General features: G+C 38.2%; 1 protein-coding gene across 1 annotated transcript; it reads right to left on the bottom strand.

Annotated features, from left to right (window-relative positions):
- On the bottom strand, positions 1-27,346 carry LOC133291590 (chromatin-remodeling ATPase INO80-like). Its single transcript, XM_061489866.1, has 23 exons — positions 27,018-27,346; positions 26,688-26,778; positions 26,049-26,430; positions 25,522-25,954; positions 25,221-25,421; positions 24,972-25,082; positions 24,095-24,519; positions 23,784-23,892; positions 23,613-23,693; positions 23,379-23,545; positions 15,163-15,288; positions 14,907-15,068; positions 14,756-14,813; positions 13,034-13,264; positions 12,682-12,828; positions 4,009-4,554; positions 3,634-3,891; positions 3,418-3,525; positions 2,887-2,981; positions 2,646-2,802; positions 2,180-2,377; positions 1,361-1,367; positions 1-329 (listed from the first exon to the last, which is right to left on the bottom strand). Exons 1-23 carry the CDS (start codon positions 27,075-27,077, stop codon positions 1-3), a joined length of 4,482 nt encoding a protein of 1,493 aa, XP_061345850.1. The 5' UTR covers positions 27,078-27,346.
- Positions 27,347-27,362: the final 16 nt, after the last annotated feature.

The following is a 27,362-nucleotide window of genomic DNA, read 5'->3' as shown; positions in this document are numbered from 1 at the left end:
TCAGCCTTTTTCATTTCGAGCAAAGTATTGCTCGAGTTCCTTAAGAAACAACTTGGCATTAGTAGTCTCAACAATCGAGCCCCTAAACGCCTCCGGAACGGAACGTTTCATGATCATCAAACACATGCGATTTGAGCGTTCCCACTTCTCAATTTTATCCGTGTTTGGATTTTCCTGAGTGGAAGTGGGTTTCTCAGTCCTTAGCGCATTGTCGAGATCCATGCAGCCGAGAACAATTTCCACATTCTCTTTCCACAGCTTGAAATTTGCCCCATTAAGCATTGGAAGCATATTCAGTTGAGTAACATAATTGGCAGCGGTAGCAGAAACTATACAGAGAACAAAAAAGATAACATACTAATAACATGTCATATCATATATATTCAAACATACATGATATAGACAACTAATCTGAAGTAAAATGAGTTTATTATAAGATACCTAGCACAACATTAATATTTAGTCTGTGGACAAAAATATCAACTTGTAAGTGGTACTCTTAATGTAGTAATCAAACATTGACAATAAGTCCTGTCAAATCATAGCCTTCCTGTGGGCCGACTATGAATTACATGGAGAATTCTTGATAATTGTCACATATTTATTACCACAGGTATGTTTGTTACTTGGCCAAATAATAACCTTCCTGTGGGCCGATCACTATCCGCATAAGCAATAAACATACACATGATCACACAACATATGTTATTTGGCAAAACAATAACCTTCCTGTGAGCCGATTATTATTTGCATAGATAAAATATATTTATATGACCAACCTATTTGAAATCAAATTAACCTTTATAAATTTGGCCACTGTGGCGGCTAACAAATCTATCATATTCAATTTCAAATAGAAACTTTTAGGGATAATAAACACATTTAAAAATAAAATAACAACGATAAAGAAAATTATTCTTTATCAATTCTCAATGTATATAAATATACATACTGTATCATTTTATCATTATATCAATAACAATAAATACCTTTTCATTATAAGACTAAAAAATTAATGCACAATCGACGCACATGTAAGTCTTTTCAAATGAAAGCTTGAAAATGATGCACACAATAAATACCTTTTCATTATAAGGCTTAAAAATTAATGCACAATCGACGCACATGTAAGCCTTTTCAAATGAAAGCTTGAAAATGATGCACAATACCCAAAAATTTAAATTATATTTAGCTTTTAACAAAGAATATCAAATATAAGGAAAACCCCAAAACCAAAGACCTTAAACATTTGATTTCTTTCAAAACCGTAAGTCCAAAATTTTCTAAGAGAATTCATTGTTTATTCAAAAAATTCAAACAACAAAACCTCATCGATTATAAAGCCAAAATTCTTTCAAACATTCCATCTATTCACAGATTCAAAATTTAAATAATAAACCCTTATTAAACTGTGAATCCTAGTTTTTTCTAAAAAAATGTAGCTTTTGTTCCAAAACCAAAAAATCACCGTCAGGGAACAAAAATAACACTACATAGCTAATACAAAATACATAAGATGGAACCCACGTTCAAAAAATAATAAACTTTACGCCAAAAGACAATAAAGCAAAACTCTTCATGATTAATCATATATAAAAATCACAAAACTTAACTCCCTCATAATTCAATATGACGATGGCTCTAATACTAATTGTTGGAATTTTTAATTCCTCTAAACCTTTTGGTGATAACTATCACCTACAAGCCAAGATCCATCATACCAAATCATAAAGAAATAAGAACAACATAAAGGTGGAGGCATACCTGTCTCCATTGCAGCGGAATATCTTTAATCTTGTCTCTTGGGGTTTGTAGTCTTCCTCAGTCAAATCACCCTAAAACCTTATTCCTTAGTGTGCCGTCTCTCTCTTGATGGGGAAGAGAAACTAGGGTTGTTCATTTGACGTATTGGGGACCATAACCCTTTATAGTGTTTTTATCTTTATTGTTGGGCCAATAAGCTCCCATTATACCTAGTTGGCCCAACACCGGTATCCACTCATTCAGCCCATACTCACTTAGGAATCTATTTGAGAATATTTAACTGATCACTTTAATTTACCCAATATATATAAATAGCACAATATAATTATTAATATAATATGTGACCCACAATAATTATTAGAAAATTATAATTTCCTAACAATATGAATTTTGGGTGACTAGATTCACAACTAACCTGGAGAGGGATTTCCTTTAATTTCTGTTGCAATTGGACATCATCCAGAAGCAAAGATACAACATCCTCAGGAGCTAAGAGATCACCGCCAACAGAACCACCAGTCATGACAAGGTTCTGCACAGTACTTTTCTGACTTGCTCTAAGAAGAATCTTCTCTTCAACTGTCTCTTTACATATAAGTCGGTAAACAGTAACCTACAAGTTTCAAAAGAACTACAAAATTAGTTTCAAACTAAAACAGAACCAAGCACTTATAACCTCAGTGCTATATCCAACTAAAGCAAAAAGATTCAGACAAAAAAACGAAAGCAAGGACGAGGAACTACAGTGCCTATATCCAAGGAAGGAAGATCCTTATTGATCATTAGCTTCAGATCTTAAACATTCATGCAACATGGCATTCATCAAATTAACAAATCTATGCACATGGGGTGGAAGGGAGAGAGAGAGAGATGGAACTAACATCTTTTGTCTGACCCAAACGATGAGCTCTATCCATTGCCTGTAGATCCAATGTTGGATTCCAATCACTCTCATAAAATATGACTGTGTCGGCAGCTGTCAAGTTGATACCCAATCCACCAGCTCTCGTACTCAGTAAGAACACAAAAATATCACTCCTACAACGAAGATATTAAGAGCAACTTTTAAGTTTATAAAGAAACAAATCATGTTCAGTAGTCTGACCAGAACAAAGACATTACCTATGCTGGAAGTCTCTGACCATGTCTCTGCGATCCTGAATAGTAGATGAACCATCAAGTCTAAAATACTTATATTTCCTATAGTTCATGTAGTCCTTTAAGAAAGATTAAACCAATTGTCAGCAGTAAAACAAACCCATCAAAGCTAGGCAATAACACGAGTACAAGAACAATGCTGCTTGTGTAAATATATTTTACACAAGCATAGTAGGACTGTTTCCCATTCCAAATCACTGACCTCACCCAAATAGCTCCAGGGCCCAAATATATTTTAAAAAAGAACACATTCAACTCATTTAATTGCTTTAACGGTTAAAAAAACATTGCAACCTCCAGGTATCTCCCCAAGCCAATTCCATCTAACCATTAAGGGAAATGAACTCTCACACAAGGGACTCTTCAAATAACAATAATTTTATCCCTTTCTTTACCCATGTTTCACATCTTTGAACAAATTCAGACATAAAACCAGAGATCGTATTTATAAAACCAATATCAAGAGGTTCAACACTGTCACAAGTTCAACAATACCTCCAAAATATTCAGCATCTTGGTCATCTGAGCAAACAAGAGAATGCGATGATTTCCAGCTCGTAAGCGTCTCAATAATATATCTAGTGTTTGAAGTTTCCCAGAGTCCTTATTATATAACAAAAAGTAATCAATTCAATGTGATAGTTGAAAACCACTTTGTGTTAGTGCACTGAATAAAGAAGACACAACAAAAGGAACAATAACAACACTTACAGTGAGCAACTTTGCTGGGTCGAAACTCCGCATAGGTGGTGATGAGCCAAAAATACTGTGTGTTAACTGAAGTGCAGGCTGTGAAACAGATAATTCAGAATCAATCTCTTGAATTAATTGTTGAGGATGAGCAGGTTTTCTAGGCCCATTACGTTCAGATGTCCGTGCAAATCCCAAAAACAACCTCTTAAGCCAAGGATAATGTAATTCTTCAGTCATTTTATAGGAGAAGTTTCTATCTGAGCAGTGAGCACCAATCTATAAAGAATAAAAGAAGCAACATGAACGACAATTAATCATTGTTTTGGAAAACAATAAAGGCAACTGATATGGAGGAAATAACTGAAGATTAGATAATAAAGTAACATCACATACTGGGGGAGCTCGAGTCGGTGGGATATATGTGTATGCTGAGTGAAGAAGTCTTGCGTTAGATAAAATCCTATCCTGATGTGAGATGACCAAGGCCTCAAAAGGAGCATGGGCCAGCCCAGTTGCAAATCTTTTTTGAAGAAACTTGGAATCAGATCTTGATGGCAGCAATAACATTCGTGTAACAGCCCTCACTTTACCTTTCTCAAGGTAACTACATTCAGGATCATCTATTATGGTCTCCATGAGAAAGTCTACAATGTCATCAGGGAACTTCTGCTCCCATTTAATCATAGAAAACAATAGTCGCTCCATAAAAGAACCAGTTGCCAGAAAAGTCACCTCTGGGGGAGACAAATCCATCAAATGGGCAAAACCAAAAGTTCCACTTTTAACAATCATATCTTTTGAGAAGATAGATTGATGAACATTTTCAGCTCTAAAAATATTAAAATGTTTCTGAAAAGATTCTCTGCAGACACCACGACCAACAGTGGAACTGAAAGTTTCAGAACTTTGCATAATCTCTTGATAGACAAGTTTTGGTATCTGCAAAAATCAAAAGGCCGTTGAAGGGAGGGAGTAACAGATAATCAGAAAAAGAAGAAATTATTAACCTAATGGGGTAGGTATACAAAACAAAGGAAAAACCAATTTCATACTTAGCTGGAAGAGATTATTAGAGTTTCATGACATAGCAATAGTTGACTCTATATGATCTTTAATATGGATAAAGGAATTAGGGGGCCTAAACCTTTTAAAGTTTACAATAGGAGGTTTAAATAAATAAAGGAATAAGGAGTAAGTTTATGCATTAGTTAGTAGGCCGTATGTGCTAAGACAGTTAGTGTATTAGTTATTATTTTAAACAATGTGTTGATAAGATAGTTTGACAGTTTCTACATAGGATGTAGGTTAGGGACAGTTATGGATTTGTAATAAGAGGACATGTCTTCAGTTAGGGATAGTTTTTAGAGAGTTCATGATAGAAGTCAAGGCTGAGAATAATTTCTGAGGAGAGTGCTCCTTGGGAGGGAATACCTCTTTGTATTGTGTACTATCCAATTAAATAAACGGTGTACTGTATTCATTTTCCTTGTGTTGTTATTTCCATCTTGCAATCTGTCAGAATAATAATATGGGGGATGTAACAATCTTTGTCCTTCATTCTTCATAACCATAACCCAATCCACTGTTCACGTTCTTGTTAAATAGCAATAAAACATCATATCTTCCTCTTTCATATCCGCTAAGTAGCTGATCCATATCAGAGTTTGAGGAGAAAGAGCAAAGAGAGAGAAGATGAAAAACCCATTCTATTGATGTGTACAACATTCTGATGAAAGTGATACATGAAGGCTCTATTTATAGAGCTCAAGACTGACTCAGATCTGAGTCAGATATTCTAACAAACTAACTAAAAAGGAACAGAAAGGGAAAAGATTCTACACAACCAGAAATATAATAGTCAAGATACACCAGTGATTAAAATATAGAAAAGCTAAGCTAAAGCTTACAATATACTCTAATACCCTTCCTCAAAATCAGCAGTGTTGGGAATCCAAGACCCACTAACACCATGTTTGACACAGAGAACACCAACTCATACTATTTCCTGTCGAACTTATTCATGGTGCCTCTCACTCCCAATGATCTATCAGTTTTATATCTGTTGATATTCAGCTATATTAAAGTCAGCCACTTTCTTATGCACTTCTCTAGGAAGCTATGTTCAGCCTAGCTGTCATATTTTGCATTTATTATTGTGTTAGTTGTTAGTAGCATTAACTCTATTAGTTGGCAGATTAGTTGTTACAGTATTTAATGCTCATCTTGTATAAATATTCTGGTGTAGAACTGAATATTACAATGAAAAATACAGCCTTTTGTGTGTGCTATCTCTCTCTTTTTCCTATGTTTTTGTTCTAAGATTTCTTCATGGTACTCTTGAGGGCCTACCATCTCTATCCCATGTCCACACTATATTTTGGCTCCATGAGAGCCCTTCAAACCAATGTTGATGGTGAAACTTCAAACCCCAACAATGAAACACTAAACCCAACATCCTAAACACTAAACCCAACAGACCCATCTCCTATCTCAAATGAAATTCAATCTCTTATCATCACTAGACAATAATTCAATGGAAAAATCTACTTGTGGTCTCGAAGTGTTTCTCATGCACCTCAAAGGAAGAGGAAAAGTTGGGTATCTCACCGCTATAATAAAAGAACCCAATAAGGACGATCCAAAACATGAGTAGTGGGACTTAGAAATCAACCTCATTATGTCATGGCTCATTAATTCCATGACTGCTGAAATGGGAGAAAACTACATTATGTGCAAGTCTGCCAAACAAATTTGGGATGGAGTCAAGGCTGGTTACTCTAAGAAGGATAACACAGTAGCTCTATTTCAAGTTAAAGGGGTTCTAATAGACCTGAAACAAGGTGAGTTAAATATTACCCAATAAGTCAACTAACAAGAGACTCACAATGTGTTGCCATCTTTAACTCAAATGGTTGCTCTTTTGAGGATTTGGTTTGGGAGCGGAAGATTGGCAATGCTAGGAGGATGGGTGGTCTATACCAAATCACTGCAAAAAATTGGACGCCTCGAGTTCTCATGCCTCTTGTTGGAAATGACAAGGATGTGATGTTATGGCATTATTGATTAGGTCATCCAAATTATGATTACATGGAAAAAAAAATGTACCCGAACTTATTCAATAAAAGATCGACTTTTCCAACCTGTGAGTGGTGTCAAATATCTAAACATGTTAAATCCACTTATCCTCCAAAGGCCTACCAACCTTCTCAACCATTTTCTTTGATCCATAGTGATGTATGGGGACGTGCCAATGAGGAAAATGTCAATGGGGCTCTCTGGTTTGTAACCTTAATTGATGACCACACTCGCCTTACATGGATTTACATGTTCACTCTAAATTAGAAGTGTCTAAATCATTCCAAGCCTTTCACTCTATGGTTCAAACTCAATTTCAGGCCTAAATTAAAGTCCTTCGGTCAGATAATGCAAAGGATTATTTTAATTCCAACATCTCATCCTACCTTACCAACCATGGCATAATTCACCAAAGCTCCTGTGTCTACACTTCTCAACAAAATGGCATTGCCGAAAGGAAAAACCGCCACCTTTTAGAAGTTGGGCATACCCTTCTCTTCACCTCCAATACTCCCAAACATTTTTGGGGTGAAGTCATTCTTACTGTTGCCTACCTCATTAATCGCATGCCTTCCTGGATATTAAATTTCAAGTCTCCAATCCAACAAATCCTTCTCACTTACCCTTATTTTCCAATAAATTCTCTCCCTCCTAAGGTCTTTGGTTGCACTATCTTTGTTCATAATACTACTCATGGTGGTAAACTTGAACCTCGGGCCATTAAGTGCATTTTTATAAGCTATTCCCCTACACAAAAAGGATACAAGTGTTATGCCCCTCTTACCAAAAAATCCTATGTCAGCATGGATGTTACGTTTCTTGAAGCCCAATTCTATTATCACAAATTGCCCATTAAGGGGAAGAGTGATCCAAGACAGCCAAATGAATGTCCAATTGTTTCTCCCATAGAAGACCAAGGCACCCTAAACTCTTTCATACCTGAGCCAATCTTCCCAGCTACTCTACCTGAAGCCAACCCCATTATGCCACCCAAGACTAACATTCTTATCACTCATGACCAAGAAGAACCAAGAACCATTGATGCAACTAGAGAGGAAGCCTATAAAGAGGAAGCAATCAGTCAGCCAGACAACCCTGCTCCTAGACAAAGCCAATCCGAGTCTCCTACACCAAATCTTGAAGATGACTTGCATTGGCCTATTGCTCTCCTAAAAGGGGTAAGAACTTGCACTAGACATCCCGTTAGTAACTATGTGCCATATAAAAAATTGTCTTCTCAAATGCAAGCCTTTGTGATCAATGTTGCTCCTGAGGAATTCCAAACAACTTCCAAGAAACCATCAAATGTTTTGAATGGAGGAATGCAATTAAGGAAGAGTTAATAGCCCTCAACAAGAACAATACTTGGGACTTAGTTGACCTACCAGTCGGAAAGTCAATTGTTAGTTGTAAGTGGATATTTACTGTAAAATATAACTTTGATGGTAGTATTAACAGGTATAAAGTCAGGTTGGTTGCAAAAGGCATAACACAAACTCATGACATTGACTATCAAGAAACCTTTGCTCCAGTAGCAAAATTCAACACCATCAAAGTTCTCATGTCAATCGCGGTGAATTCAAATTGGCCTCTATATCAGATGGATGTAAAAAATGCCTTTTTAAATGGAGATCTAGAGGAGGAGGTCTACATGGAAGTTCCTCAAGGAGTTGATACAAAAGGAAATCCAAACAAAGTGTGTACACTCCGTAAATCATTATATGGCCTAAAACAGTCCCCAAGGGCATGGTTTGAAAAGTTTACCACAGTTGTAAAAGGCCAATGGTACTATCAATGCCAAACTGATCACATTCTCTTCATTAAGTCTGGCCCAAATGAGCTGGTAACCATCTTGATTGTGTATGTTGATGATATAGTTATCACAGGTAATTATCATGAGGCAATAGAAAGGCTGAAATTATCCTTTGCAAAGGAATTTGAGCTTAAAGATCTCAGCCAACTCAGGTATTTCTTGGGTATTGAAGTTGCAAGGAAGCAAGATGGCATCTCGGTAACTCAAAAAAAGTATACTCTTGACCTTCTAGAAGAAACAAGTATGTTGGGGTGTAAGCATGCTGAAACACCTATCGAAGCCAATTACAAGATGGGACTGGCTCAAGAAAGTCCTCTAGTAGATATCAGCAGGTACCGAAGATTGGTCGGAAAGCTCATCTATCTAACCCATACTCGGCCTGACATTTGCTTCCCTGTTAGTGTGGTTAGTCAGTTCATGAACAAACCAACAGAAAAGCACGTGGAAGCTGTGTACAGAATTTTGAGGTACTTGAAAAATACGCCGAGAAGGGTTTATGCTTCTCCAAAAATTGCAATAGAGATGTTGAGGTTTATCCCGATGCAGATTGGTCAGTGATCGATAGAAGGTCCACCACTAGTTATTGCACCTTTGTATGGGGAAACTTGGTAACATGGAGGAGTAAGAAGCAACCTATTGTTGCAAGGAGCAGTGCCGAAGCTGAATTTAGAGCTCTTGCACTTGGAATTTGTGAAGGAATGTGGATATTAAGATTATTGAAGGAATTAAAACTTTGTCACAACTCACCTATGCAAATCTTCTGTGACAACATGGCAACTATTGGTATAGTAAAAAATCCAATTCATCATGATAAGACTAAGCATGTGGAGATTGATAGACATTTTATCAAGGAAAAAATAGAAGCAAAAATCATTGCCTTACATCATGTGTCCTCCAATTCTCAAGTGGCTGATGTCCTAACCAAAGTGCTGCCAAGAGTCAAGTTTAAGGAGCTAAGTAGCAAGCTAGGCATGATCAACATATAAAGCCCAGCTTGAGGGGGAGTGCTGATATTCAACTATATTAAAGTCAACATAATCATCCTAGTTGTCTGCCACTTTCTTATGCACTTCTCTAGGAAGCTATGTTCAGCCTAACTATCATATTTTGCATTTATTATTGTGTTAGTTGTTAGTTGGCACTTGGCAGGTTAGTTATTAGTAGCATTAACTCCGTTAGTTGTTAGTAGCATTAACTCTGTTAGTTGGCAGATTAGTTGTTATAGCATTTAATGCTCATCTTGTATAAATATTCTGGTGTAGAACTGAATGTGCAATGAAAAATTCAGCCTTTTGTGTGTGCTATCTCTCTCTTTTTCCTAAGTTTTTGTTCTAAGATTTCTTCAATATCCTATCTATCACCTTACTAGAAAAAACTATTTACAATGGGCCCAAGTCATTTGAACCACATTAAAGCGAAAGCTCCTTATCCATCATGACATGGTTATGGATTTCTATAACCCTGGAGGTTAGCTAGATTGCATGTCGCTACCTACCGCTCATGAAATTTGGGACAATCTTCATCAAACCTACTCCATGAAATAGGACAACCATCTGCTATTGAGTTAAAAACTTCCCAGGTTTACATCCTAACTATTGCCTTACCAGCAAAGGCCCGAGTCATTCGTAGCACCCTCGAAGAAGGACAAAAATACAATCCATTTCTCTCTCGGGTTTTCTACAATGTTCTAGCAATAGCAATTTCAAATGTTTGAAACTATGATATACCGAAGATACTAGTTCTCATGTTCCCAAACCTAATACTTCAAACATTCCTTTTAATAACTATGACCCTGACCCAAATAACTTATCGACGGCAATAATGAAAAGGAAAAGGTTTTGTACCAATTACCTTATTTCTCAATTTGTCTCTTCTAAAACTCTTTCCTCATAGCATCAGAGCTTCAGTTCAGCCATAAATTCTATCAGAATCACAACATCGATACAAGATGCATTGAAGGATACAGATTGGGTTCAATCCATGAATGAAATAAATGCATTGGAAAAGAATGGAACATGAGAGACTATTGAGAAACTAGGAAACAAAAGACCAATAGGGTGGAAATGGATATATATACCTTAAAATACATGTACGGTGGTACATTAGATTGGTATAAAGCAAGGGTAGTTGCAAAAGGACAAACTCAGACTAATGGAATTGACTATAAGGAAACATTTGCTTCACTAGCAAAGATGAACACTGAGAATCTTACTCTCCCTTATTGCCCACTTCGGATAGTAATTACAGTTGCTTGATGTTAAGAATGACTTTCTCCATGGAGACTTGGAGGACGAAGTTTATATGGAGATTTCCCCCTGGATATGAATCCATTGATGGAAGAAATAAGGAAAGCAAGTTGAAAGAGACTTTATACGGGTTATACCATTTTCCCTATTGCTGGTTTGGAAAATTCACAAAGATAATGATATCCCCAAGACAAAGACAAAGTCAAGGCAATCATACTCTCATCTTTAAACATTCAAGCTAAGATAAACTCATTGTCCTACTTGTGTATGTTGTCGACATCAATATATCAAGTGATGAATCAATTGAAAAACAACTACAAAAAAAATTAGCAACTACATTTAAAATAAAAGATCTTGGAAGGCTTAAGTACCTAATTGTAATTGAACTTGCCTACACTAGGCAAGGTATTTTTATTTCTCAAAGAATATACGTCCTTGATGATCTTTTCAAAGAGATCACTAAGCTCGGGTGTAAGGCTATAGGTGTACCCATTGGGCAAAATGACGAAATGGGAAATGATGAGGAGAGTCCCAAGGTTGATAGAGCTCCTTAACAAAAGTTAGTAAGGAAATTGATATGCTTGGCGCATACCAGACCAGATCTAGCATATACTATCAATAGTGTTAGCTAGTTCAAGCATGACCCAAGAGTAAGACACTTGCAGGACGTGGACTGAATTCTTAAATATATTAAAACCACAGCCAAAAGTGGATAACTAATTATAAGGGGTGGAAATCTATCCATGTAAGTGTACATAAAAGCTAATTATGCAGGTTCAAGTATTGACAGGAGATCAACATCTAGTTATTGTATGTTTCTAGGTGGAAACCTAGTAACATAGAGGAGCAACAAACAGAACATGGTTGCTCAGTTAAGTGCATTGAACTTTGAGCTATGACACAAGGAGTTTGGGAGTTATTAAGGATGAAGATCCTATCATCACCTTTGAATAAATTATGAACCTCCTATGAAACTGTTTTGTGACGAATGATGGGGGAAAAACACATACACCGAGACTTCATCACGGAGAATTAAGATAGTGGACTGATAAGTATAATGACAATGTATGTTTCTTCAGGTTATTAGTTGGGAAATGTATTAATTAAGGACTATCCATTGAGAGGTTTCAAGATCTTACTCCTAGGTTAGAAATGATAGATTTCCATCAAACCAACTTGAGACCGGGAGAAGGGAGGGGGGTAAGTTGTAATAGCCTCACATCCACTACGTGATATTCCATGTAATTACTGTAAATTATTCTGCTACTGGGAAAGATGATTAGTTACCGTATATTAGGCTTTATTTTAGGCAAGTAACTATTTAGCTAGGTTTATATATTGTGGTGAAACTATGTCCAGTGGTAATTGAGAAAAATAATATTCAGCTAATGTCGTATAATATAAATCTATAACTAAAATGCCGGCCTTCTAAAACATAAGATACCAAATAGCCACATATACTGACGTATAGCAAAATTGCAACAAGGTCCTAAATTCTAAATGAACTCAGAGTTACCTTTTTCAAAAATATAAAAAAAGGATAAAAATAAAAACCTCAATCATGCAACGAACTTGATTTGACTTCAAAGATAGTTTGGGTTGTAAATTGGCTGAATATTATATAATGCAAATATTCCCTAGATTACAAGTTCTTTTCATTGGAATGATAATAAGACCGAAGAATAAAGGAATTGATGCAGATAAGTTTCAATTGAGTTTAAACGATACTTTGCAACATCATGTGTGGTTTTAAGAATTGTTTAAAACCTGATCCTTATGGTACCAACCACACTTTAATATTTTACTTTTGCTTCTATATGAAGAGAATATTAATTAAAAAGAATGAGAAAGGGGGAAAGAGGAAGAGAAACTAATGAAATTGAATGTTTTGACTTTTGATACAGTTAATAAGGTTAAGGTTTGAGGAAGTACCTCATATGATATGGGGTTGTGACCTCCAGCATAGTATACATCCTCCAACTCCCCAAATGGAGGTGGTGGAAGAGAATTTGGAATCTCTCCAAAGTAAAAGTATGTACTTCCCTCACTCCTTTCGAATAACTCTGGATGGTTGCAAACCTACCATATTTCAATAGCAATATTTATTATGGGCAAACTTTTTTTTTTTTTGTTGTGTGTGTGCATGTGCATGGGAGGGGGGTGGGTTCATTCCGCTGAAACACAAAAATCTGTATTTCAAAATGAATTAATTAAAACAAAATTTAATCTACTAAAATAACAAAAAAGAGATAGAAAGTAAGGATACTACGGAATATCAATCTACCTTCCGTAGTTGAATAACAATATTCATTAAATTCAGAATTCTCTTTTCATTGAGCTGCCCACGATTACTATCAAACAGCTCAGCAAGAGATATCTTGTTCTTAATTGCTTGATAGAAAGCCTCCTGCCGAGAACTCAATTTGCAATGTACCATAACCTCAGTTTTCCTCGTCAGCTCAGATACTACATCTTTTTTAACACGTCGTAGCATGAAAGGTTTTAGAATTGAATGCTGTTGGATGAGTATGCAAAAGGTAAGTCAAAAAGTCTTGAAAGAAAAATTATAACAGACTTAGAAAAACCAGCTTAAAATAATTAGAAGCAATAATAAAAATATGGGTCACAATAAAACATGTAATGTTGAGACTTTAATTATCCCATCCCTGAAACATGTATCACAAGACATCAACTAAGTATACACGAATGTAACAAATATAAAACATTAATATCCAACAAAGGCATGAACAACATTGTGAGAATCAGGGATGCTTTGGAAACCTATTTAATGTGGGTGCGCAGGCGTATCTATTTATATACAACAAAATAGACTAGCAGTACCAATGTAGTACATAGTATTACAACTAGGCAGAGACAAATAACCTCAAGCACATTAAGCATGTGCTCAATACTCTTACTATAAAGAACCAATTCAACCAAAAAGCTTAAGCTGTTGGATGAGGCTACATTAATAATTTTATATATTCCAACACGCCCCCTCACACGAGAGCCCACTGGACTTGAAGGGTGGACAATGCACAGACCCATCTACCTGTGCGAAGAAAGAAATTCCACTAGAAAGAAAGTGGGGGACAGTGAGGATCGAACTCGGTACACCGAGGCTCTGATATCATGTAAAGAACCAATTCAACACAAAAGCTTAAGCTGTTGGGTGAGGCTATATTAATGATTTTACATATCTCAATATGCCCCCTCACACGAGAGCCCACTGGACTTGAAGGGTAGACAATGCACATGCCCACCTACCTGTGCGAAGAAAGAAATTCCACTAGAAAGAAAGTGGGGGGCAGTGAGGATCGAACTTGGTACACCGAGGCTCTGATACCATGTAAAGAACCAATTCAACCCAAAAGCTTAAGCATGGTATCAGAGCCTCGGTGTACCGAGTTCGATCCTCACTGCCCCCCACTTTCTTTCTAGTGGAATTTCTTTCTTCGCACAGGTAGGTGGACCTGTGCATTGTCCACCCTTCAAGTCCAGTGGGCTCTCGTGTGAGGAGGCATGTTGAGATATATAAAATCATTAAGCTTTTGGGTTGAATTGGTTCTTTACACTTACCAAACATGAATGCCACCAATAATAGTTTATCCTAACGCAAACCTGTAACGACCCAAAACCCAATGCAATCCCTCCTCATTCCACAACAAAGGCTACACAGCAAAGGCCTAAATAATATATGCCTAAAATATTTCTGATTAATAATTCCAATATAACATAAAAAAACCACTCCCCGTTAAACCCGACTAGCGAGTGTGGGGTGGAGGAAAATCGTTGTACGCAGCCTTACCTTTGCATAATTGCAAAGAGGCTGTTTCCTGGATTCGAACCCATGCCCTTTCAGTCATGAAGGAATAGTTTTACCACTACTCCGGTTCGCCCCCTTTAATTCCAATATAACATACAAAAAAAATAAAAAAATCCAACATAATTTAGTAATAAATCTTAACCACATACTATGAATATCAAACAGGAAAGGAAAACTTACCAATCTATTAAGTTGGTGCTCATTCAAAGTACCTCCATGTTCTGCATGGTTCTCAATTCTGGTGTGTGATTAGTCAGAGAAGACTGTAAGAATGTAGTTAAATGGAAAACTGTCCAATGGACATTAATGAGGAATACAATTGAACACATACCCTTTAGAGAACCACTCATTAAACTGCTCATGGCTGTCAAACAAAGTTGGCATAATGAAATGCAGAAGAGCCCATAACTCTGCCATATTATTCTGAATAGGTGTACCAGTCAGCAGTAGGCGATTCCGACAATTAAAGCTGAGGAGTGTCTTCCACCTTATGCTGTTATAGATCAGAAACAGAAATTATGCACTTCATCTAAAACCATAAATTATGCCATTCACTACTGCACTTCAAAACAGAAATTATCCAAAACCTGTTTGAACTTTTGATTGCCTGCGCTTCATCTAAAACCATGTACTGCCATTTCACACGGCGAAAAAACTTCTCATCAGTTACTAAGAGCTGATAGCTTGTGATGAGCACGTGGAATTTAGCTTCCCTGAAAACAAGAAAGAAGTAGTAACCATAGTAATTGTTAGAAATAATATTAGTCTATTATTATTAGATTAGTCTAGATTGTGGGCTTAGCCCATTAGGTCTTTTAGTCTCTATAAATAGAGAGCCTTCTTGTACAGTTATGCACACTTGAATATACAATAATATTCAGATTCAACTTGGTATCAAAGCTCTCGATCCGAGGGCTCTGCTTCCGCATATATATCTTTTCCTTTCTTATTTACTGCCGTGCATCATACCGGCAAACCCTTTTACCGCCGTGCATCATACCGGCAACCTTTTGCAACCCTCCGAACATTGTTAGACCTTTTTTTCGATCTCAGATCGTCATCCTCCTTCATTATTTGACCGGAAAACACTGTTCACATCGCCAAAAACATTGTTCCGTCACTGTTCATCACTGTTCCGGCCACCTTTCCGGCGAGAAACCACGCGATCAGGCTCCCCTCACGCCGGCGACCGTTTCTGTCCAAGACCCGTCCCAAACGGCCGCGGCACGCGCCCCCACGCGCCACCACAGCCGTCTGCGCGTGGGCCTCACGCGCCACCTCTCTCCGGCGCGTGTGCACTGTTTCGGCCACCTTTTCCGGCCGAACCAAGGCAGACAGGCTCGCCTCTCCCTCCTCCTTCCAGATCCGGTGTCCGTTCGTTGTGGGTCTCTTCCGTTCGGGGGTTTCCAGTGCAAAAATTGCTACTTTGTTGCCTTTTCGCGTGACTTTTACCGTTTTTTTTTTTTGTCGTCTGATTGCTGTTTCTGATGGAAGGAACCAGTAAACATCCTTCCGGCATCATTTCAAGTGCTATTCCATCTATCACAACTCTGAAATTGACCGGATCTGCCACTTACAAGACCTGGTCTACCTCCGTAAAGATCTTGTTTACCGGTCAGGGCCATGACAAACATCTCACCACTAAGACGACTGATATTTCCAAAGATCAGACGTCTGAATGGGAGAAAGTTGATGCTCAGCTCCTCAGTATTCTTTGGCAATCCATTGATTCATCTCTTATCAATATTTTCATTCCCTTTGAGACCTGCTATGATGTGTGGACGGAAGCCAAAAACCTCTACACCAATGATATTCAGCAACTTTATTCCATTGTCTCCCAGATGATGGATTTGCGCAAATCACCCGAAGCTCGTATGGAAGTTTATGTTGGTAAGATTCGTTCTTTGATGCAGGAATTTTTGGCTATGTTACCTCATGCTGCGGATGCTACAGTGTACAGGACGCAAGTGGAGCGTCTCTTTACGGTTGTGACTTTCTCTGGTCTCCCTGACGGATTAGAAAGTGTTCGTGAGAACATTCTAACCAGTACTGAGATTCCCAGTATATCCCAGACCTTTCAGCGCCTTCTGAATCTTCAAGATAAGGTGCCCCCGCACACGTGCCAGCTACTGACTCTACTGCCCTCTTGTCTGATTCTGCTGCTTTAATCTCTCGTGGTAGTTGGAACAATGGTGGACGCGGTCGTGGTCGTGGCCGCGGACAAGGCGGTCGCGGGCCCATGACATCTTATGGCCCAGGCGAGCGCGGACAGACGACGTCATATAGACAGGGTGGCCGAGGACAAAGGCCTCGGTGTAATTATTGCCAAAATCTGGGCCACATTGAAGAACGTTGCTACAGAAAGTACCCTCACTTGAAGCCACCACATATGAACTTTGCTCAAACAGATGTTGTGCCGCCCTCTACCGGATCAGTGACTATTTCCGTTGCAGACTATGAGGCCCTTCTCCAGAAGAGTTCTTCTCAGCCACCTGCTCCAGATACTGGTAATCATGTTGCTTGTTTTTCTCAATCGTCTCTTGGACCCTGGATAATAAACTCAGGTGCTACTGATCATCTTTGTGGTAATAAGGATCTCTTTACTTCCCTTACCTTTTCTAATAATCTTCCCTCTGTTACTCTTGCTGATGGCACCAAGGCTCCTGCTCGTAGCATTGGGCAAGCCAAACCAACTCCCTTCTTGACTTTAACCTCTGTTTATTACATCCCTGACATTCCTTTTAATTTAATTTCTGTTATTCAATTGACCCATTCTCTTTCTTGCTCTATCACCTTTTCTAAACAGTCTTTTTCTATGCAGGATCCGGGTACGGGAAGACGATTGGAGCGGGCAGTGAATCACGAGGTCTCTACTATCTGCATGCACCCTCTGTTCCAGTTGCATGCTCTCTCACAGAGTCTCCTGAGCTTCTCCATTGCCGTCTGGGTCATCCAAGTCTCTCGAAGCTTCAGCATATGGTTCCTTTTTTGTCAGGTCTTAAGTCTTTGAATTGTCAGTCTTGTCAGCAGGGAAAGCATACTCGCTCTTCCTTTGCTAGTAGAGTCAATAAGAGAGCTGCTGCTCCCTTTTCTATTGTTCATTCTGATATTTGGGGTCCGAGTCGGACTATGTCAGTTTTGGGTTTTCAGTATTTTGTAACCTTTATTGATGATTTCTCCCGTTGCACTTGGGTTTATTTAATGAAAAATCGTTCTGAGTTATTTTTCAATTTATCAAAAGTTTTGTGCAGAAATAAAAACTCAATTTGGTGCTTCTATTCAAATCTTGCGCAGTGATAATGCAAAAGAGTATGTGTCTCTTGGATTTTCTAAATTTCTGGATACACATGGGACGATATACCAGACTACCTATCCCCACACTCCACAACAAAATGGAGTCGCTGAACGTAAAAATAGACATCTAGTTGAAATTGCACGTACCCTTCTCATTCATATGAACGTCCCACTCCGTTTTTGGGCAGATGCTATTATCACCTCATGTTCCTTATCAACCGCATGCCCTCTTCTGTGTTAAATAATGATGTTTCCCACAGTATTTTGTTTTCCGGAGCACCTTCTTATCCTCTGCATTTACATATTTTTGGTTGTACTTGTTTTGTTCATGATCTTACTCCAGGTTAACACAAGTTGACATCCAAGGCCTTCAAATGTATTTTCCTTGGGTATACACGTTTTCAAAAAGGGTATTGTTGCTATTCTCCTGATCTCAAGCGTTATATCGTTTCTGCTGGTGTCACTTTCCTTGATCAGCAAACTTTTCACTCTACTTCGTCTCCAGTGTCATAGGTTGATCAGGTCCTTCCTGTTCCTTTTCTTGACTTGTCTTTACCAGCTGCAGGTGACCCTATTCCAGAGGAGCAACCCATTACCTCCATACCTGCAGATCGTCCTCTCCTCACATACCAGCGTCGTCAGCCTGCACCTCCTCCGACTTTGCCTCTTGATGACTCATCGCCCTTTCCTGTCGGCTCTTCTCCTCCGGATCCTCCATCAGAGACTCCTCCCATTGCCCTTCGGAAAGGTATTCGATCCACTCGAAATCCTCATCCCCTTTATTCTTTCTTGAGTTATGACAGACTTTCTTCACAACATTTTACTTTTGTTTCTAGTCTCTCTTCTGTTTCCATCCCTAAAACCACAGGTGAAGCACTATCTCATCTAGGGTGGCGCCAGGCAATGCTTGATGAAATGCAGGCACTTCACTCCAATGGCACTTGGGGTCTTATTCGTGCTCCTCCCGGGAAATCTGTTGTTGGTTGTCGATGGGTGTTCACAGTTAAAGTTGGTCCTGATGGCACTGTTGATCGCCTTAAAGCTCGCTTAGTGGCCAAGGGATACACACAGATCTTTGGTCTTGATTATGGGGATACCTTTTCTCCTGTTGCTAAGATGGCTTCTGTTCGCTTGTTTCTTGCCCTTGCCGCCATTCATCACTGGCCCCTTCTCCAACTTGATATTAGGAATGCTTTTCTACATGGTGACTTGCAGGAGGAAGTTTATATGGAGCAACCACCAGGTTTTGTTGCTAAGGGGGAGAGTTCTGGAATGGTATGTAAACTTCGGAAATCTTTATATGGCCTGAAGCAATCTCCTCGGGCCTGGTTTAGCCGCTTTAGTTCAGTTGTTGAATCCTTTGGCTTAATCAGAAGCAAAGCCGATCATTCTGTCTTCTACCGGCATAGCTCTTCTGGCCAGTGCATTTATCTCCTGGTCTATGTTGATGACATTATCATTACAGGCAGCGATCAGACCGGGATTGATCAGTTGAAAGAGCATTTATTCAATCAATTTCAGACCAAAGATCTTAGCAGACTTCGATATTTCTCGGGGATCGAAGTTGCACAGTCTAGGCGGGGCATTTCCATCTGTCAGAGGAAGTATGCACTGGATATCCTAGATGAGACTGGCATGTTAGGCTGTAAACCCATTGATACACCTATGGACCCCAATGTTAAGCTATTACCAGGACAGGGGGAGCCACTGCCAGATACTAGTCGCTACCGCCGACTAGTTGGAAAATTGAATTATCTTACTGTGACAAGACCAGATATCTCCTTCGCAGTGAGTGTTGCAAGTCAATTTCTTGATTCTCCCTGTGACTCCCATTGGGATGCAGTTATTAGAATTCTCCGATATATTAAAAAGGCGCCAGGAAGAGGTTTATTATACACAAATAAAGGGAGTTCAGAGATCTCTAGTTATTCAGATGCTGACTGGGCAGGTTCTCCTTCAGATAGACGATCCACCTCAGGGTATTGTGTTCTCTTCGGAGGAAATTTGATCTCTTGGAAGAGTAAGAAGCAAACTGTGGTCGCCAGATCCAGTGCGGAGGCAGAATGTCAAGCAATGGCAAATGCAACCTATGAGCTCATCTGGCTGAGACAATTGCTTAAGGAACTCCATCTCTGTGAACAACGGCCTATGAAGCTCATTTGTGACAATCAAGCCGCTTTGCATATATCCTCTAACCCAGTCTTTCATGAGAGGACCAAGCATATAGAAATTGACTGTCATTTTGTTAGAGAAAAGATCCAGTCAGGGGAGATCGAGACAGCATTTGTCAATTCCAATGATCAACTTGCGGATGTATTCACTAAAGCTCTTAGAGGTCCCCGAATAGATCATATTTGTAACAAGCTGGGAGCTTTTGATATATATGCACCAGCTTGAGGGGGAGTGTTAGAAATAATATTAGTCTATTATTATTAGATTAGTCTAGATTGTGGGCTTAGCCCATTAGGTCTTTTAGTCTCTATAAATAGAGAGCCTTCTTGTGCAGTTATACACACTTGAATATACAATAATATTCAGATTCAACTGTAATCAAAAGGGTGAGAAAGACCAAAATGATGAAATACAAATGGAATTAACTACTGACAAGCAAGAGCCAAATTATTGTATGCCTCACTGCTGCAGAACTTCAAAGGTTACAAATCAAGATACTCTTAAGAAGAACAATGCATTAATACCCATCAAAGTTATAAATATATTGCAGTTATAAGCCAATGATCTTTCAACTTTTGAATTTATGACAAAAAACTGTCATGCCATCACATAATTAAATCAAATTGAAAAATTTTCTTCACACTTGTAAAGGACCAACTCTCATAAACTAAAGGGCGTTTGGTAGAGGATAAATTTTTTTGTGCCTAGGAATCATGATTCCCAAGAATATGATGGGAAAGTAAATTTCCCGGGAATGTGACCAAAAAGCTGTTTGGTAGGCCAAAATTTTACCGGAAATATTAGCTCAAGATTACTGATTCTATTTTTGGTTGATTGTCAAATATTACTAGGAATGTGGGATGATTTTACAAAAATAACCCCACCTTCAGTCTTTTCTTCAAGCACAATTTGACAACTTTGGGTACTATATGAACTTTTCTGTTATTGAGTTTCTTAATTTTAATGGTTGACATTCGACTCAGAGAATATCTTTGCTATGTCTAATCCCACCATGAATGGTTTGTTTGTACAAGGCTTATTAAGCACTCACAATTCCTAGTAATGTTTATGTTTTTTCATTTTGACATTTTTCTACGTGCTATGGGGACAGCTGAGTGCACTGCTATTGATGCCTTTACCCATGCTGGGGAAAAGTGGAAGCCCCTTTGAAGATGTAGATCTTGGTAATTACCTCAATCGTTGGTTTTGACATATCTTGTATAGTTTATTACTTCCTCAGCTGTTGAAGAATCACCAATGCTTGATGCAGATGCAGATTTCAATGCCAAGCTAGGGGATTTTGGACTTGCAGAAGTGTATGAACATAGTTCTATTACAAGGGATGCTACTATTCCAGCAGGAACAATGGGGTATCTTCCTCCTGAATATGTTTACTCTGGTGTTCCTATTGTAAAGACTGATGTGTATGGAGGATATTTTTGTCTGATATTTTCCCCCAGTGTGGGATTTTCAGAATACCACCTGTGGGATGGTATTACTGGTTGGTATTTTGCTTCACATTTTGAAACCTCGGGAAACTAATTTTCGCAGGAAAATTTTTACGCTTCCTTGTACCAAACGTGGATAAATAAGATTCCCAATGACAGTTTCCCGGGAATCTCAAATTTACCCACATACCAAACGCCCCGTAAGTTTGAGAGTGGAAGCTCATCAATGGTTTTATGTCGCTAATACACCCCCTCAACAATAATTCATTGGCTTGAGATATGGATGATATAAGCATGCTCCCTCACACAAGCCCTTTTGCCAATAACACAAAGGCCCACTTCAAGCCAAAAGAGAGTTGGTCAATAGTAATACCCATACAATGGGCCCATTTTGATCTTTCCTCTTTTAAAAGCATCTAGATTCCACAGTGACCCACTGTCTGAGGTTGGATCTGCATAATTTTTATCTCTCATTCCCACAACCAAGAATTAGAATCTGAAGCCATAATATATAAAAGGAAAATTTTATAGAAGAGCAGTAAGGCCTGTAATGTTATATGGAGCTTAATATTAGCCAGCACATAGGCAACATGAGCATAAAATGAAAGTAGCAAAAATAAGGAATGAAGATATTCGACGAAAGGTAAAAGTAGTACTGGTGGCTAGAAAAATGAGAGAACATAGATTGAGATGGTTTGGGCACGTAATGAGAAGGCCCCAGATGCTCCCGTAAGAACAAAAGCTTGTTTACCAAGAGCTCGAAACAAAGAGAGATAGAGGTAGACCGAAATTTACTTGGGGGAAGGGAGCAAAACAAGACTTGATGGAGTGAGATATAGTTTGGTAGACGGTGTGTCTTAGGACGGAATGGAGAAAAGCTATAAGAATGGTGGAAGGTTAGACCCGTTGTTATTCCTATGTCCCATATGGTCCCTTTTTAGTCCTTTTCCTCTTCATCTCCCCCCCCCCCCTCCTTATTGTCCCTTTCTTTTCCCCTTCCCCTTCCCTTTCTTTATATCTTTTCCCCTTCCCCATCTTTTTCTTTTCATACTTATTTATTTATTTTTTCCACACCCTTTCTATTTTTATTTTTATATTTATACACACACACACACCTATATATATATATTTTCCTTACTTTTTTACTCTCTTTTTTTGCACTCCTTTTTACTCTCTATCTTTAGTTTACCTTAATATACTTTCCCTTTTAATTGTTTACCTCTTTATATATATATATATATATATATATATATATATATATATATACATATACACGCACGCACACACATATATATATATATATACACACTTAAATTTCATTTTTATCTTTTTTCAATTTGTATTTTTCATTTGGGTTCATCTACCACCGACCCCAATTAGTTTGGGATAAAGGTGTTGTTGACGTTGATTCCCACGACCAACAATTAGAATCTGAAGCCATAATATGTAAAACATTAAATTTTCAGTAAAGTTCAACAGTTCATCTAATCCCAACCTACTTTACTTGACTTCAAACCAAATGATGAATATTACTGAAAATATGGCTCATTTTTCCAGCACCAAAAATCCACTGAAGTACATACTAAAAATAATAAAAGAATAAAAAAATCAGTGCAGATATGATTCTTCTATTGTGAGAAAGAACCTTTACTGGTCTATCAAAAAAAAAAAAAAAGAACCTTTACTGAGTTTAAATCTTCTACAATAATGAAACAACATCAACTGAGGCTCAAAGGAGCTTGTGCTATGAACAAACTATATTTCTTTGTTTACCAAATACCAACCCCACCGTAGTAACTTCATCTGTGCATATTTGCACAAGTATCTACCCCAGGACAAACACTATTACTGCCACCAATTTTTTTAAGGAAAAGAAAAATTAATAATACCTACGATAAAGATCCTTTGGGTTAATACTTTTTCTAAGTACCGTCCGCTCTGCTCCCCAATAAGGAAATCTTTTAAGATCAGGGCAGAAGCGCTCAAGTTCCTCATTCCAATTGTTTAATACAGAAGCAGGTGCAACAACCAGAAAAGGCCCCCATATGTTTTTCTCCTGCATGTAACTAACAAGTTAAAATAAAGTCACAGAGATGCACATAAACACCAGTTTTCATACCTACCTCAGCTAAATGAGCTAAAAATGCCATAGCCTGGATAGTCTTTCCAAGTCCCATCTCATCAGCAAGTATACCATTTAAACCCTGAAAGACATCAAAAGCCTTCAAATTAACAACCCAAAAGAAAAGGGGGCGGGGAAATCATGAGGAAGTTATTTGGAATTGCTCAACAACCTGCTCATAACAATTAACTAGCCATTGAAGACCTTTTAGCTGATATTCTTTTAGACAACCTTTAAATAATTCTGGAGTCCGAACTGTGGATGCCACTGGCATGGTTGAGCTGTAATATAACAATACCAAAACTTCATTACAGCTGACACAATATTTCTTAGTCTCACACTCCTCAATACCATCCAAAAGAAAAACACAGAAAAAAGCTAATATATATATATATATATATATATATATATATATATATATATGTCCATATAGTGTATATGTATATATCCACATAACAAAAACTAGATAGAGAGAGAGCTCACGGGGTTTGCAAATCAATGTTACTCGCTCCTGCCACATCCTGTGAAAGTGAATCAGTTTCATCTGCCTGGCGCAGCCTCAAGCATTCACTGTCAAAAGCGCTTGTCAACCTTCTCTGCTTAGAGGCTGCATCTTGAGCAGCCTTCAAAGCTTCCTTGTTTAATTCAGCCTCTTCTGGATCTTCCTCCTCACTAGGTCCAGCATCTGAAGAGTTGGACACTGCATCTTGATCATTTGTTTTTTCTTCTACCATGGGTAAAGCTTCAGACGATAGTAAGTTTGACTTGTTCTGCATAAAGTGACTGTACAGCTCAGTTTGTTGTATGAGAAAATTAAGCCTTTGCTGCTGCCTCTTGGCTTCTCGAAGCTCCTGTTCACGTCTCAAAGCTTCAGCAGCTTCTTTCTCTTCTCTTTTCCTCACTTCGATCTACAAGGAATGGAACTGAAAAATTACAGCATACTCAAGTCTAATGTAAAAGTGAATTATACTTGTGTGATGATTTGACATTTAAAGAATAATTCTGAGGGCAGATTATCAGATATGAAGGTCTAGAAAAAAGAAGACCCATTTTCTGTCAGATAAAAGAGGGTGCAATAAATCTAATAAACAGAGCCCTATTCTTCTTATCTGAGTCTCAAAAGACACCTAAACTGAACAGCTAGTAAAACATAATTTGAATTCAAAGGTATAATGTGTGCACTATACCACATAGATCAATCATTTCCCACAATATATAAAAATCCTTTGGATACCATTTCAATAATATCATTCATACAGGAGATTGAAATATAAAGATCTATTGCATAAACAGCATCAAGACATGCACACAGAAGCAAGTCAACAAAATCAAGAAATTTCAGAAAGGAATTAAAAAGTACCATCTCCTTATCTACTCGTTTCCAGAACAGCAACATGTCTCTTGCTAGTTTCCTGGTGCGAATACTGGCACCCCTAATCCATTTAAGTGATCTACTAACTTTGAATTTAACCTGAAGAAAAAATGAATTCAGAAAAGTTATAATAAAGCAAATCCAAAATACAAACCTACATCATATACTTTGGACTAGATAGCTAAAAACCAATCTGAAATAAAACAGGAAAAAATGCTTATGGGGGATAGCACATGCCTCTCTTTGACAGTTCTCTGAGAACCTCTTGGCATCAATGAGTTGCTTTCGATGAAAAGTAGTAAAATTCCTATGATGCTTTGGCATGTCTCTTCTTACAATGTTTACCCAAATCTTTCCAATTCTATCCATTACCTCCTTCTCAAAGGAAGCAGGGTCTTTTTTTACCTTCTGCTTCTTAGGCAGGCTACGCTCAATGATCTGAAGCAGTAATAATTCAAAGCTGAATAAAAGGGACAAATGGAGAAAGTAAAGATAAAAGAAAAGAGTCTCTCATCATAATATCCCAACTGATACATACCTCATAGAAGTCACCTTTTTCCAAAACCTTAACATAATAGACCTGCAATACACCACCCTCAGACAAAATAACTCGCTTTATGCTTCCAGCAGCCCCCTCCGGAATGGAGGAATTCAAATCAACATCAGACACTTTAAGGCTGAATTTATGAGGTGAATTCGAAGCTGACACGGCCTTTATTCGTGCCTGAAGTGATTCATATTGGGAAAGGGGTTCCCCCATGCCTGCTCGGTTTCTAGTACCAAAACTTTTATCAGCAGCCATCATTGCAGCCAAGGACCCCAAATCCAAGGTACCCTTTAAGTAAAATTCCTCCACACGTATATCTGAGAAACTTGGGAGGTTCACCATTGACGCCAACTTATCATAAACTGGAGGAATCCTGTAACTGATACCATCTCCAATGTCCAAATAAGCAGGTTCATACATAATCCTGCAAGAAGTTTACAAAAGGTTAGGTGATTTGTAACATAAAAAATGATTCACCATTCAAAACCTCTGATAAGCAATAGAACAGGAAGGCAAACCTATCAGTTCCATATTGCTGCACAAAATCTGCATCACGGCAGTTTCCTGATTTCTGAGAATTGGAATCATATAGCCATTCAGAAGCAGTTTCAGCAGCATGCAATCCTCCTCTGTGATCATTCCCTGACTTTCGAGCTCTTAAGCCAGTGTTACTTTTGACAAGCGGAATAGCAACCCGATTTTGAGCAGGACTAGGCGAGGCATCCTTACTCCTCCTTTTGTATTTCCGAACATGGTCTCCAAGCATTGATCGATATCGCTCCTCTGTCATGTACGTCCCACAAAATCTGCCCTTTTCCTCATCATCACTGTTTTGAGACCACGCCCTAGTCTTCAACGAATTCACATTCCCGTTACTGTGATTTGCAATTGCCCCACCACCTACTTATGGAAGCATCCCAAAGACACGTAGTATACTTAATACTAGTTATAACACTTTAATCAAAAAATAAATAGTCACCCACCATCCAAACAGTCGTAAACTTTACAATAGAATCATAATTCACAAGCATTAAAATCCAAACATGTAATAAAAGCCCCTCAATCCAAAACAATGTATAGACAAAAACACCAGAGAAAAATCATTAAAAAAAAAAAAAACACCAGAAAAAAATAAAAAGGAGAGTAATGCCGCCTACCTTGGTTATCTCTGCTCTCATCATCCTGACTACTATTCCCATAATAATCAAAATCATCATCTTGTCGCGGAAGTTGAAAGTTCATCAAAGACTACAAAAACAGCGCTATCAGAGAGAGAAAAACAAAAACAAAAAAGCAAAATTGCATAACCACATTAAATTCGTTCAAAATATTTTTTAAAAATTATGTAAATAGCTAATCAACAAAATAGAATTGAATTAAAGAAAAAATAAGAGGCATGCAGAAATCAACAATCTACACATAAACGGTGGGGGAAAAAAAAAACAATATTCGCCAAAAAATTGAAGTAGGGAAAATCCAATGCCAACCTCAAGATTGAAGAGATTGGAGTAGGAGAACGAGTCGTTGGGTTTAGTTGTGCGATCCATGCGCTGGAACGCAATTACAATGTGAATGTGAAGATGAACAAAGGAACCCTATTTCTCAGAAAGAACGTGGAAGAAGAAGAAGAAGAGGTTTGGAGAGAGCGAAGAAGCGTTAACCCTAAAAGGAGTAAGTGTGGAGAAAGGGAAGAAGGGGTGCGTAGAATAAGGTAGGTTGCACGGAGAAAGAGAAAGATCGTAGACGCAGACGGCGTGAGAAGCACGGGCTCGTGCTAACGTGCACATGGAGGGTGTCATTTTTTGTTAACGTTCGCCACCGATTGGTCGCAA

This window comes from Gastrolobium bilobum, unplaced genomic scaffold (assembly GCF_033153095.1).
Source record: "Gastrolobium bilobum isolate Gb01-03AN ecotype WA unplaced genomic scaffold, APGP_CSIRO_Gbil_v1 utg4528, whole genome shotgun sequence".
NCBI lineage: Eukaryota > Viridiplantae > Streptophyta > Magnoliopsida > Fabales > Fabaceae > Gastrolobium > Gastrolobium bilobum.
The sequence above is the reverse complement of the archived record's forward strand: the minus strand, read 5'-3'. Positions and strand labels throughout refer to the sequence as shown.